The sequence below is a fragment of the Pongo pygmaeus genome, chromosome 7 (assembly GCF_028885625.2).
Source record: "Pongo pygmaeus isolate AG05252 chromosome 7, NHGRI_mPonPyg2-v2.0_pri, whole genome shotgun sequence".
In the NCBI taxonomy this organism is placed as follows: Eukaryota; Metazoa; Chordata; class Mammalia; order Primates; family Hominidae; genus Pongo; species Pongo pygmaeus.
The window spans coordinates 43,533,181-43,547,684 of record NC_072380.2 but is presented as its reverse complement, the minus strand read 5'-3'; the positions used below and the strand labels follow the sequence as shown (position 1 = coordinate 43,547,684).

The window sequence follows — 14,504 nt, the reverse complement described above, 5'->3', positions numbered from 1 at the left end:
TACTCCTCTGTCAACACAGACACTGAGGATCATGATGGTCTTCCAGACTGGAGAGGCTGCAGTTTACTTTTACATCCAAGAAATCCTTCCTAGCCTAGAAAGTAAAAGATATGTAAAAGTCCTTAAAAGCTGAAAGTGTGTGTATGTACAATTATGTAGTCCTGTGACTACCTGCACCCACTGTGCTACAGGGAGGCCCACATACCCCCTGAAGGTGTCCACGCTGCGGAGGCGGGGCGGCAGGGCAGACAGACGCCACATTGCTGGCTGAACATCACCATCAAGAGGGTCTGTCCTGCTGGGAGATCCCAGCTCCTTCAGAAAAAAAGGGAGAAAGATGACAACTCAATGCTAAGGAGTAAATTTCATTTTGTCATTTTTTAATTTCTTTTTTTGCTTTGTTTTGTTTTGTTTTGTTTTTTGAGACGGAGTCTCACTCTGTGGCCCAGCCTGGAGTGCAATGGCAAGACCTTGGCTCACTGCAACCTCCACCTCCTGGGGTCAAGCGATTCTCCGGCCTCAGCCTCCTGCGTAGCTGTGATTACAGGCATGCACCACCATATCCGGCTAATTTTTGTATTTTTAGTAGAGATGGGTTTTCATCATGTTGGTCAGGCTGGTCTCAAACTCCTGACCTCATGATCTGCCTGCCTCAGCCTCCTAAAGTGCTGGGATTACAGACGTGAGTCACCGCAACCAGCATCAATTTTTTATTTATTTAGGAAAGAATGTGATATAGTAGAAATCTAAAAATAGTTTAGAAAGCTAAAAAATAGTTTTTCTGTAGGCACAGTGGCTCACACCTGTGATTTCAGCACTTTGGGAGGCCAAGGTGGGCAAATCTCTTGAGCTCAAGAGTTTGAGACCAGCCTGGGCAACATGGTGAAACCCTGTCTCTACAAAAAATACAAAAATTAGCCAGGTGTGGTGGCACACACCTGTAGTCCCAGCTACTTGGGAAGCTGAGGTGGGAAGATCATCTGAGCCCAGGAGGTTGAGGCTGCAGCGAGTTGAGACCACGCCACTGAACTCCAGCCTGGGCAACAGAGTAAGATCCTGTCTCAAAAAATATAAAAGTTTTTCTAAACTATACTTGGATTTGCTTTTGTAAAGATCCCATCTAGAGGTCTGGTTTTCTACTTTATCAGCTTTTCCTGCCTTTTACTGAGTTTGCCAGTGGCCATGTTGATAAATGACACCAAAAAAACTAGTCATAAGTGCATCTAGCACAAGCACAGAAGCCAACATCCCCATAAATGAGCCTGAATTTATTAACAAAAATTTAATGACATATTTAAATCATTAGAGGAGGCCATCAGCATTTATAGATTTAATATTGTTGTCTCTTATTTCTTTGTTTTAACTTTGACACTCTCTACTTAACGGGATTGATTCAACAATGCTGCCTGCAGAGTGAAAAATGTCCTACCTCAGGTATCCTGATAGAGCGGAACGTTCCAATGTCCCTGAAGCAAGAGAAGGGATAGAACCCTTCCCAGCAGCTGAAGAGAGGGCTGCTCTCTATTAGGAATACAGGACCTACAACCTGGCCTTCCTCAATATAAACATAAAACTGGACAATAATGATTAAATAGGAAACTATAAATTCCAAGTTTAGAAAACCACCTGGGCAATACACTATGCATCTCATAACTTACAGAATTGATGAGGCGATCAGTTTCTCGAGAACTTACGGCTTTAGAAATCCAATTGTTAAAGTCATCCAAGCTGAAAATAAATAAAGGGCTCAATTAATTTATTTTCATTGGCAGAATTTTTTAAATGATTGGATATTACATGGAAATAAAATTAAAGCTCATATTCTATATTACTAAGTAATTAAACATTCTAAAAATTTTTTGACAATATAAAAATAGAAATCACAGTTTTCAGCAGCTCTACTTATAAATGCTCAACTCTGACAGCATAGTTTCCTCATCGATAAAACAGGAATGATGACAGAGCTTTCATTAAAGATTTCAGAAGGTAAATGAGATAACTATTCCCCGTGGGTGGGATTCTCACTAATAATACTATTAAAATTAAAATAGCAAAAAGTTGTAAATAACCAAATTTACTCAAAACAAGGATGACTAAACACAGAATATGACAGCTGTGTGATAGAACGTGATACAGTCATGAAAGCAAAAGAATGTGGGCTCTGCCCACACAAAGCAACATTAAGATGAAAATATAAACTATTAGGCCAGGCATGGTGGCTCATGCCTGTAATCCCAGCACTTTGGGGGGCCGAGGTGAGTGGATCACTTGAGGTCAGGAGTTCGAGACCAGCCTGGCCAACATGGTGAAACCATGTCTCTACTAAAAATACAAAAATTAGCCAGACGTGGTGGTACACGCCTGTAATCCCAGCTACTCAGGAGGCTGAGGCAGGAGAATTGCTAGAACCCAGGAGGCGGAGGGAAGTTGCAGTGAGCCGAGACCACACCACTGGACTCCAGCCTGGGCAACAAAGCGAGACTCCATCTCAAAAAAAAAAAAAAAAAAGAAATTATTAAATACAAAAAGCAAAAACCTAACATTTACATTCAATTACAAACAAAACTGCGTATGTGCACACTGGGAAAACTTGAAAGCAACTTTGGGGTGATTCAAATAGTTAATGTACTGGGTTCTTTTTTAATATGGTTGCTTTAATTCAAAAAGATCCAAGCTGGGCGCGGTGGCTCACGCCTGTAATCCCAACACTTTGGGAGGCTGAGATGGGCGGATCACGAGGTTAGGAGATCAAGACCATCCTGGCTAAGACGGTGAAACCCTGTCTCTACTAAAAATACAAAAAAATTAGCCAGGCATGGTGGCGGGCACCTGCAGTCCCAGCTACTTGGGAGGCTGAGAGGTAGGAGAATGGTGTGAACCCGGGAGGCAGAGCTTGGAGTGAGCCGAGATGGTGCCACCGCACTCCAGCCTGGGCGACACAGCGAGACTCTGTCTCAAAAAAAAAAAAGAAAGAAAGAAAAGAAAGATATCCAGATAACATTAACTTGATTTACATGACTAACAAAAGATAAATATATTAACTGGTTTTCTTTAAAATGAGATTTCTACCTGGGAAAAAATCTTTTGAAAAGTATACCCTACCCTGGCATAAACAAATTATCCAGTGCATAGGATTTTTTCCCCTTTTATTTTTTGGTCATGAACAGTTATACAGAAGCAGAGAAACCAGTACAGGCATAGCTCGAGACACTGCAGGCTTGGTCCCAGACCACCACAATAAGGCCAATATCACAATACAGTGACTCACACAAATTTTCTGTGACCCAGTGTATATCAAAGTTATATATTACACTATACTGTAGTCTAGTAAGTGTGCAATACCATTATGCACAAAAGGACAGTTTACATACCTTAATTTAAAAATGTATTGCTAATAAAAAATTAATGATTATTTGAGACTTCAGCAAGTCCTAATCTTTTTGCTGGTGGAGGATCTGGCCTCCATGTTGATGGCTGCTGAGTGGTCAGGCTACCGAAGGTTGAGGTGGCTGTGGCAATTTCCGAAATCAAGACAATACAGTTTGCCACAGACTTTTCCTTTCACGGAAGATTTCTCTGTAGCACGTGATGCTGTTTGATAGCATTTTACCCACAGTTAGACCTTCTTTCAAAATAAGAGGCAATCCTCTCAAACTCTGCCTCCGCTCTACCAACTACATTTATGTGATATTCTAAATCCTTTGTTGTCATCTCAGCAATGTTCACAACGTGGTTACCAGGAGTAGATTCCATCTTGAGAAACCACTTCCTTTGCTCATCTATAAGAAGCAACTCCTTGTCTGATCAAGTACTGTCATGAGATTGCAGCAATTCAGTCACATCTTCAGGCTTCACTTCTAATTCTAGTTTTATTTCCATCACATCTGCAGTTATTTCCTCCACTGAAGTCTTAAACCCGAGAGTCATCCATGAGGGCTAGAATCAACTTCCTCTAAACTCCTGTTAATGTTGATAATTTTACTTGCTCTCTTGAATCACAAATTTCTTAACGGCATCTACAATGGTGAATCCTTTCCAGAAGGTTTTCAATGGACTTTGCCCAGATTCATTGGAGAAATTACTATCTATGGCAGCTATACAGCTTTATAAAAACCTATTTTTTAAATAGTAAGACTTGAAAATCAATATTACTCCTTGATCCATGGGCTGCAGAATGGATACTGTGTTACAGGCATGAAAACAACATTCATCTGCTTGTACATCTCCATTGGAGCTCTTGGGTGACTTGCTGCATTGTCAATGACCAACAATATTTTGAAAAAAATATTCTTTCCTGAACAGTAGGTCTCGACAGTGGGCTTAAAATAGTCAGTAAGCCACGCTGTAAACAGATGTGCTGTCATCCAGGCTTTGCTGTTCCATTTATTGAGCACAGGCAGAGGAGATTTAGCATAATTCTTAAGGGCCCTAGGATTTCCAGAATGGTAAATAAGCATTGGCTTCAACTTAAAGTCACCAGTTGCATTAGCTCCTAACAAGAGAGTCAGCCTGTCCTGTGAAGCTTTGAATTCTCCTTCCTGGCTATTAAAAGTCTTAGATGGCATCTTCTTCCAATAGAAGGCTGTTTCATCTGCATGGAAACTGTGTTGTTAGTGTAGCCACTTTCATCAATTATCTTAGCTGGATCTTCTGGATAACTTGCTGCAGCTTCTCCATCAGCACTTGCCGCTTCACCTCGCATTTTTATGTTATGGAGATGGCTTCCTTCCTTAAACCTCCTGAACCAACCTCTGCTAGTTTCCAACTTTTCTTCTGCAGATTCCTCACTTCTCTTAGTCTCTACAGAACTGAAAAGAGCTAGGGCCCTGCTCTGGATTAGGCTTTGGCTTAAGGGAATAGTTTGATCCTCTATCCAGACCATTCAAACTTTCTCCATATCAGCAGTAAGGCTGTTTCATTTTCTTCTTTTTCTTTTTTTTTCTTTTTGAGACAGAGTCTAGCTCCTTTGCCTAGGCTAGAGTACAGTGGAGCAATCTCAGCTCACTGCAACTTCTGACTCCCGGGTTCAAGCAATTCTCCTGCCTCAGGCTCCAGAGTAGCTGGGACTACAGGCGTGCAACACCATGCCCAGCTAATTTTGTATTTTTAGTAGAGGTGGGGTTTTGCCATGTTGGCCAGGCTGGTCTCGAACTCCTAGCTTCAAGCAATCATCTGGCCTCAGGCTCCCAAAGTGCTGGGATTACAGGTGTGAGCCACTAAGCCCAGCCTGTTTCACTTTCTTATCATTTGTGTCTTCCCTGGAGTAGCATATTTAATTTTATTCAAGAACTTTCACAACTTGGCTAACTGTTGGGCACAAGAGGCCTAGCTTTCAGCCTATCATGGCTCTCGACATGCCTTTCTCACTAAGTTTAATCATTTCTAGCTTTTGATTTAAAGTGAGAGACATGCAACTCTTTCTTTTACTCAAACACTTAGAAGCCATTGTAGGGTAATTAATTAGCCTAATTTCAATATTGTTGTATCTGAAAGAATAGAGAAGCCCAAAGTGAGGGAGAGAAATGGGGGAACAGTCAGTGGGTGGAACAGTCAGAATACACTCAATACTGATTAACTTCACCATCTTATACAGGCGGGGTTGATGGCATCCCAAAACAATTACAGTAGGAACATCAAAGATCATTGATCACAGATCACCATAACAGATACAACAGTATGAAAAAGTTTGAAATATTATAATGATTACCAAAATGTAATGCAAAGACAAGAAGTAAGCACATGCTGTCGGAAAAATGGTGCCAACAGAATTACTCAATGCAAGCCTGGGCAACACAGTAAGAACCTCATCTCTACTAAAAAAAAAAAAAAATTATCATGGTGGCACATGCCTCTAGTCCCTGCTACTTCAGAGACTGAGATGGGAGGACTGCTTGTGTCTGGGAGGTCAGTAAGGTCAATAAGCATTGAGTATGTTCTGACTGTTCCTCCATCTCCCTCCCTCTCTTTGGGCCTCTCTATTCATTCAGATAAAACAATATTGAAATTAGGCCAATTATAATTACCCTACAATGGCTTCTAAGCATTTGAGTAAAAGAAAGAGTTGCATGTCTCTCACTTTAATTTTTCTTTTTTGACATGGAGTCTCACTCTGTCACCCAGGCTGGAGTGCAGTGGTGCGATCTCGGCTCACTGCGAACCTCCACTTCCTGGGTTCAAGCAATTCTCCTGCCTCAGCCTCCCGAGTACCTGGGATTACAGGCGTGCGCCACCATGCCCAGCTAATATTTCTATTTTTAGTAGAGATGGGGGTTTCACCATGTTGGCCAGGCTGGTCTCGAACTCCTGAGTTCAAGCGATCCACCTGCCTAGGCCCCCCAAACTGCTGGGATTACAGGTGTGAGGCACGGTGTCTGGCTGCATGTCTCTCACTTTAAATCAAAAGGCTGCAGTGTGGGAGGTCAAGGCTGCAGTGAGCTGTGATGGCACCACTGCTCTCCAACTTGGGAGAGAGAATGAGACCACGTCTCAAAAAAGAAAAGAATTGCTGGATGCAGGGTTGCCACGAACCTTCAATTTGTAAAACATGCAATATCTGTGAAGTGCAATAAAGCAAAGCACAGTAATACAGGGTTTGCCTGAAAAATGGACCTCCATCATCCAGCTTCAACAAGTGTCTACACATGGCCAATCTTACTTCATATGTCCTCTCACCCACTGTCCCTCATTCCTGCCTCGGACTGTTTTATAGAAAATCCTAGACATCATATCATTTCACGCAAAAACAATTTAGTATGTATCTCTAATGGATACGGACTATTTTTATTTCTAAATACAACCACAATACCCTTATCACATTTTTAAATGTTAGCAGTAATTCCTTAATATTGTCACATAGCCAGTTCAGTTTCCCTGTCTCATAACATGTTTTTATAGTTCAGTGGTTCAATTCAGTATCCAAATATGATCCATATGCCCAAGGCATACATTTGCAATTTCTCTTTTTCCCTCACAACTCAACTCTGATTTCTAGTTTATTCAACATGGATAACATCACCATCACATGCAAAATGTTGAAATAGACACATCTAAAGAAGGGTGGCCAGGCATGGTGGCTCACACCTGTAATCCCAGCACTTCGGGAGGCTGAGGCAGGTGGATCACGAGGTCAGGAGTTCAAGACCAGCTTGGCCAAGATGCTGAAACCTCATCTCTACTAAAAATTAGCTGGGCATGGTGTCACATGCCTGTAATCCCAGCTATTTGGGAGGCTGAGGCAGAGAATTTCTTAAAACCCGGAGGCAGAGGTTGCAGCGAGCAGAGATCGCGCCACTGCACTCCAGCCTACATGACAGAGTGAGACTCCATCTCAAAAAATAAAAAAAATTAAAAAAGGAGTGAAAAGGAGAAGTTAAGATTTTTTTAAATAAAACAAGAATACTTAATTTTCTTGTTCATGCCTGTTGCCTAAGTGAAAAAGAGAGGGGCTCTTTATTCTCTCAACTTTTTCTGGTTGTTTTTTGGCTCACAGTCATGTGAACCTCCCTGGGTATGTTGGAAAGCGAGGGGGCGAGGAATAAGGGACTCCTGCTTTGTCAAGAAGAGCATTCTGCCCGCAGGCTGGAAGGGCAGCATCATGTGCAAAGAGTAGTTTCAGTTCCACATGGGGCAAGGTGGAATTTCTTCCCTTTGAAAATGCTTGATCTCAGCTATCAATTACTTTTTTTTTCTTGAGACTCCCTGGCTGGAATGCAGTGGCACAATCTCAGATCACTGCAACCTCCACCTCCCAGGTTCAAGCAATTTTCGTGCCTCAGCCTCCTGAGTAGCTGGGACTACAGGCACCCACCACCACACTTAGCTACTTTTTTTATTTTTAGTAGAGATGGGGTTTCATCATGTTGGCCAGGCTGGTCTCAAACTCCTGACCTCAAGTGATCCATCTGCCTTGGCCTCTCAAAGTGCTGGTATTAGAGGCGTGAGCCACCGTACCCAGCCTAGCTATCAATTACTTTAAAAAGTCATGTAATATGACCAGGTGTGGTGACTCATGCCTATAATCCCTGTACTCTGGGAGTCACAGACAGATGGAACACTTGAGTCCAGGAGTTCAAGACCAGCCTGGGCAACATATCAAGACCCCGTCTCCACTGAAAATACAAAAACAACAACAACAACAACAACAAAAAACACCATTAGCCAGGCATGGTGATGCATGCCTGTGGTCCCAACTACTTAGGAGGCAAAGGTGGGAGAATCACCTGAGCCCAGGAAGTCGAGGCTGCAGTGAGCCATAATGGCACCACTGCACTCCAGCCTGGATGACAAGAGTGAGACTCTGTCTCAAAAAAAAAAAAAAAAAACCATAATAGATCCATTCACGTGGAAAGCATCCTGATATACTGAAATAGCATTTGCACTTTATCAAAAGGTTGATGAGATAATACCTTAACTCAAAGAAATGAAACTCCACTGCTAGAACCTTCCTCTATCCCTAAAAAACAGGTTACACACCGGCTTCTGGGCAACGTGTGGTTCTTTTACCCTATACACAGCTGGGGTCCTCATACATGGAATTATACTATTTCTAAGATGTACAAAGCTAGAGTATCACAGCGCAGAAATTCCCCAAAGCTTCAGGGTTTCCCACGCTAGCCGACTTAGAGGTTAGGTTTTCATTTTTCCAGTTTGGATATTGCTCACCAATAAAACCTTGTGGTTCTTCTTGAGACCCTAACAAGATAAGCATGAGAAAATTCACTCTTATTCTTTTTAAAACATGAAAAAAACTCTCCTTTGAAAGTTAATTAAAACTGGATCTATTTTACTTTCTTTTTCTAGTCCACTAATTCCCTCTTACCAGAATCACTGTTCACCACGCAGAGCAGGACCAGTCCCTTCTCCACATTGGCTAACAAACTAACCAAGGGACAGGGAGTCCGTGCGAGGTCCAGAAGAACAGCCACCAGGCATACATCTGTGCCACCAGATGCCTGGGCTGGCAGAGGTTGGGCAACTGGACTAGAAGGTGCCTCAGGGCTCAGGGCCAGAGATGGGGAGGGGAGTTCAGTGCAGCAACCTCCTCCTAAAATTGTCATGAGCCACTTCTGCTCGTTCAAAAGTCGGGTGCTTTAGGAAATAATGATTTCTCAAGCATTTTCCTCCTCTTCAGCCATGTGGGAGGACGGAAGGCAAAAATCCACAAGCAACTTTAATATCACTCCCCTAAAGTCAGAGACCACGTCTTAGTCTACATGAGTCCCTGAAGCCTAGCACTGGATGGACATAAAGGACACAGAAATGTTCATATCATCAAAGAATATGGCCACTTGAGGGTGACAGCTGCCCCTTCTGAATGTGTTATTTCTATACTCTGCCTTTCCAGTGGCGTCCTCCCCAAATATCGTACCTCAGCAAGAGCCTCAGAAAGGATATCGCGATGATGACAGCAAGACCAATAAGGAATGCAATGCTCACAGCTAGAAAAAGAGAAGAAAACACATTAGCCCCCAAAAATGTCATCATGAACATCGAAGACATCACATCATTACATTTAATCTATAAATGAAAACCAGTGAGGGGAAGCCTATATTCTCATGCTGAATTTCCTATAAGTAATTGAGAATGCTCACCCTGAAGGGAGTGATAATTGTCATTATAAAAAATATCAAACATAAACAAAAGCACAGAGAATGGTACCATCAACCTATATATAACCCATTAGCCAGATCCTAGAATTATCAAGATATTGTCCCTGTTGCTTCATCTATAACTACCCACCCACCCCCATGTCCTGCTTTTTCTGGCTAAACTATTTCTTTAGGAATCCAAGACATCATGTTATTTCATCCCTACATACTTCAGGATGTGTCTCTAAAGCCCTTGTAAAGACAGCCTGACACTGTGTGCCTCCTGACACAAGGCACTGAGAAGGACCCAGCCTCGCTTTTGCTGCATGCCACCAAAAAATGCAAAACCTCTACCTATTCATGAGAAAACACCAAACATCAAGCAAATCCAAATCAAGGACAGTTGACAAAATAACCAGACATTACCCTTCAAACCATCAAGGTCATGAAAGACAAAGAAAGACTGAGGAACTGTCCTAGACTAGAGGAGACGAAGGAGATCTGAAAGCTAAATGCAGTGTGGGATCCTACCTCAAATCCAGCACCGGAGAAGGATATTAAAAGGTACATTTAGAGAAATTTAAATAATCCCAATCAGTACTGTATCAATATTATGTTCAATGTTAAGAACAATGTTAAGTTGCTGGTTTCAGTAATTGTATGTGGGATAATTACACTGTGATTTTACAGTTTAGGGTTTAGGGGAAGCTAGGTGAAGGATATTTGAGAACTCTTTTTGCAACACTTCTACAAATCTAAAACTATTTTAAAACTAAAAGTATCTTTGAAATGGGCCTTTTGTTATATAACCACAATATCATATGAAATTAACAATAACTTCCTGGCCAACACTGAAAGTGTACCTGTTGCGGCTGCCCCATGACTGGTGGATGTGTTCAGCTGGTAAAAATTCCCCTTCACCTCGTGGTTTCATCCACTCATATGGTATATACCTGAATCACAATCACTTACTTCATTAGGGGTTGCGACATATCCTGCCCTTTTGCTGTATTTATTACCTGGAATTCTTCTCCACAGAATTTTCCCTCAACAGGGACTATCTCTGGTTACTCTGAATTACAGTTAAAACAGCCAAAATAAATGCTTAAATCTCTCCTTTCAACGGACAATTTTAAATCACCCAGTTAACATTAGGTGCCCTGATTACCTATAAAGACAAAGCATTGTTTTTGTTTTCTTTGGGAAGGCAGGCCTTGCTTATTTTAGTTTCATATGACCTCATGGTTTTTATACATTCATTATTTTTCTTCAACTACATATATTATTCTTCTTAATGCTTAAATTGTCCTACATTGGCCCTTTCATATTGGCTCCTGCGTTCTTTTGATATAACCTCATAATCTTTAATAGCTTCCCTGTGAACAGTACTTGTTCACACCACAGGGATTTGTTACTGCCTTTTGAAAGGCAGCACATACATTGTTACCTAATGCAGACTTCCGAATGGCAGATTTTCTTCAGTGGGGTTATTAGACAATGAATGATCCCTCCTTAACCTAAGAGGACCTCTGGACTGTCAGCAGAAGATACACAGGAAATACTATACCCTCACTCCTAAAACAAGGAGAGCTATTTGACAGTCAATTACCCTATTTCTAGTTTCTTTCCATTGCATTAACTTTTTTGGCTTATTAATGCTTCATAATTAAACTAAAAACTGTGAGAATATATTGATATATAATTTTTTTTGAGACAAGGTCTGGCTCTATCACCCAGGCTGGAGTGCAGTGGTACAATCTTGGCTCATTGCAACTTCCGCCTCCCAGGTTCAAGCCATCCTCCCACCTCAGCCTCCCAAGTAGCTGGGACTACAGGCATGCATCACCAGGCCCAGGTAATTTTTGTATTTTTTGTAGAGACGGGGTTTTACCACGTCACCCAGGCTCATCTCAAACTTGGGAGCTCGAGTGATCTGCCTGCCTTGGCCTCCCAAAGTGCTGGGATTACAAGCATGAGCCACCATGCCAGGCCAACAAATAATTTTTTAATGTCACATAATTGTATTATTATATACAGATAATACAATAAACATATTTTAAATATACCATAACTAAGTAGGATAAATAACCTATAATTTATGTGGATTTTTTGGGGGGAGTGGTGCTCATCAATGACCAAAGATTTAAGTTTTCAATTACAGAAAGCGTCATGGACTGCTTTGCTTTACAAACAGTACTCAAAAACTGAAACCTCTGAAAATGCAAATGTGAAAATCAGCAGAGAACATATACGTACGAAGGTTACTATCAACTGGATCCTCGTTCACAGCCAGGTCACAGGCAATTTCACTAACTCCATTATGGATGTTCTTTACCAAGAGAGAATAGTTTCCAAATTCTCCAAATCTGTATTCCAGCCTACAAAGATTAGGTAAAATTAAGACAAATGGTTAGATCAGAAAATAAGAAGTTGGATTTTGCCAATGTCATAGAGGCAGAATAATACATGTTCCTGGGTACGGACCAGAAAAGATAAAGAAAAATACTGTAAAGAGAAAAAAAGCTAAAACCAAAATAGAAAAAGAGAAAATGCAGACTTCACTTAGATCACAACAAAGCAGGCACAAACCTACAAACTTCTTTCTCTTCCAAGGTGTCGTTCAACTGCAGGATAGATCCATGCTGGGTGCTGACAGAGGCAGCTGCAACGCTAGGCTTCCCCGCTTTTGGACTCTGAGGAACGTTTGCCAGAACCTGAAACAAGCACTGTAAATAAAAGCACAACAGGTCAACCGCCAGGGGTTTTTCAACATCTGTTGATTGTTGGAGGACATAAATATCCAACTGGAGATCCTGACACGACTTTTCCTTTATACTTATAAAAAAACCTCTACATTTCAATAATTTAAATTTACCTATTATTTTGTACTAAAACGAATAATAGGCTGGGCGCAGTGGCTCATACCTGTAATCCCAGCACTTTGGGAGGCCAAGGCAGGCGGATCAGGAGGTCAGGAAATCAAGACCATCCTGGCCAACATGGTGAAACCCCATCTCTACTAAAAAATACAAAAATTAGCTGGACGTGGTAGCACATGCCTGTAATCCCAGCTACTCAGGAGGCTGAGGCAGGAGAATCGCTTGAACCAGGGAGTCGGAGGTTGCAGTGAGCTGAGATCACACCACTGCACTCCAGCCTGGCAACAGAGCAAGACTGTCTCAAAACAAAAAACAAAAACAAAAAAAAATTCACTGTGTCACTATGGAATTGTACAATCTTCATAGGTAAACTTCACAAATTAATAAGTAGAACATAAATTAAGTCTTGCATTCTGTTGTTTTATTTAATATTAACAAGTAAGTCTCCATGATTTTATCTAATGTGCATATTTGTAACTTAATATATGTATTCTAGTCCATCAAATACTTTGAGTATTTGGGCTGGTTTCAAAGCTTTTTTAATCTATTTATTGTTTTTTCTATATAAATTATGTGTTTTAAAAGACCTACACATGAGGTTCTTATTACTTTTTTGTTTTGTTTTATTTTTGTTTTGAGGTCTCACTCTGTCACCCACGTTGGAGTGCAGTGGCATGATCTCAGTTCACTGCAACCTTCACCTCCCAGGCTCAAGCAATTCTCCCACCTCAGCCTCCCAAGTAGCTGGGACCACAGGCAAGCATCACTACGCCCAGCTAGTTTTTTGTACTTTTTGGTAGAGATGGGGTTTTGCCATGTTGCCCAGGCTTGTCTCAAACTCCTGAACTCAGGTGATGCACCTGCCTCAGCCTCTCAAAGTGCTGGGATTACAGGCATAAGCCACCATGCCTGGCCAAGGTTCTTATTCTTTTCAATCCTTTCTCTAAGGCAGATTTCTAAGGGTAAGATTACTGGATTAAAAAAACAGTCATTTTAATAGCTCCCGTTATAAATGACCAAATATTAGTTAAATAAATCAAATTAAAGCAATATATTTATTTCTCACCAGCTTTACTAGGATTTTAAAATCATTTTTTGTTCAGTTACTAGATATTTATATCACAGCATTAAGACTATATTTTAAAATGATCATAAATTAAATAATTCAATAATTTTGTTATTTTGTTTCCTTTGGTGTGAAACACTATTTACATACCAAGTTCCCTTGACATAATCTTAGAAATATGTCCTCATATACTATAATATTAAACTTTTAACATTCTCAAATATTTCTCCATTCTAGTGCTTTCTGTTTCATCCTGCTGTACTATGTTTTCAATTATAAGTTTTAAATTTTTTAATATAGCCATACTAATCTGGCTTGTTGTTTCTTCTATTGCTTCATTAATTCAAAAATGTATTCTGCTGACATAGAATAGCTGAAAGGATTAAAAAAAACAGACCCAACCATATGCTGCCTACAAGAGACTCCCTTCAATTTTAAGAACACACAGACTCAAAGAAAAGGGGTGGAAAAAGGTATTCTATGAAAATGGAAACAAAAAAGGGCAAGAGTAGCTGTACTAATACAAAAGACATAGACTTTAAGCCAAAAACTGTAAAAAGAGAAAAAGAAGGCCATTATATAAAAGGCCATATAAAATGATCAATACAGCAGGAAGATGTAGCAGTTATAAATATATATGCACCCAACATGTAACAACTAAATATATAAAGCAATTATTAATAGACCTAAAGGGAGCAAACAAGTCTAAACAAAGTTTAAAAATCAAAATCATATCAATTATCTTTTCTGACCACAATGGAATAAAACTAAAAATCAGTAACAGAAGGAACTTTGGAAACTGTACAAATCCATGAAAATTAAACAACATATTCCTGAATAACCAATGGGCCAATGAAAAAATTTTAAAAATTAGCTGGGCATGGTGGTGGGCGCCTATAATCCCAGTTACACGGGAGGCTGAGGCAGGAAAATCACTTGAACCCAGGGGGTGGAGGTTGCAGTGAGCCGAGA

The 14,504-nt window shown here is 40.6% G+C and overlaps 1 protein-coding gene across 5 annotated transcripts in view; it reads right to left on the bottom strand.

Moving 5' to 3' along the window:
• Positions 1 to 14,504, bottom strand: part of HGSNAT (heparan-alpha-glucosaminide N-acetyltransferase) — a 65,341-nt gene that overhangs the window by 32,765 nt on the left and 18,072 nt on the right. For 3 of the 5 annotated variants that reach the window (XM_054499800.2, XM_054499796.2, XM_054499798.2), the window contains exons 3-7: positions 12,177 to 12,313; positions 11,844 to 11,965; positions 9,368 to 9,437; positions 1,659 to 1,728; positions 206 to 315 (exon numbers count right to left, since the gene is read on the bottom strand). In XM_054499800.2, coding sequence (XP_054355775.2) covers positions 206 to 315; positions 1,659 to 1,728; positions 9,368 to 9,437; positions 11,844 to 11,965; positions 12,177 to 12,313 — 509 coding nt within the window. The remainder of the gene's footprint in view (positions 1 to 205; positions 316 to 1,658; positions 1,729 to 9,367; positions 9,438 to 11,843; positions 11,966 to 12,176; positions 12,314 to 14,504) is intronic. The other 2 variants (XM_054499797.2, XM_063668737.1) reach the window with 1 other exon arrangement.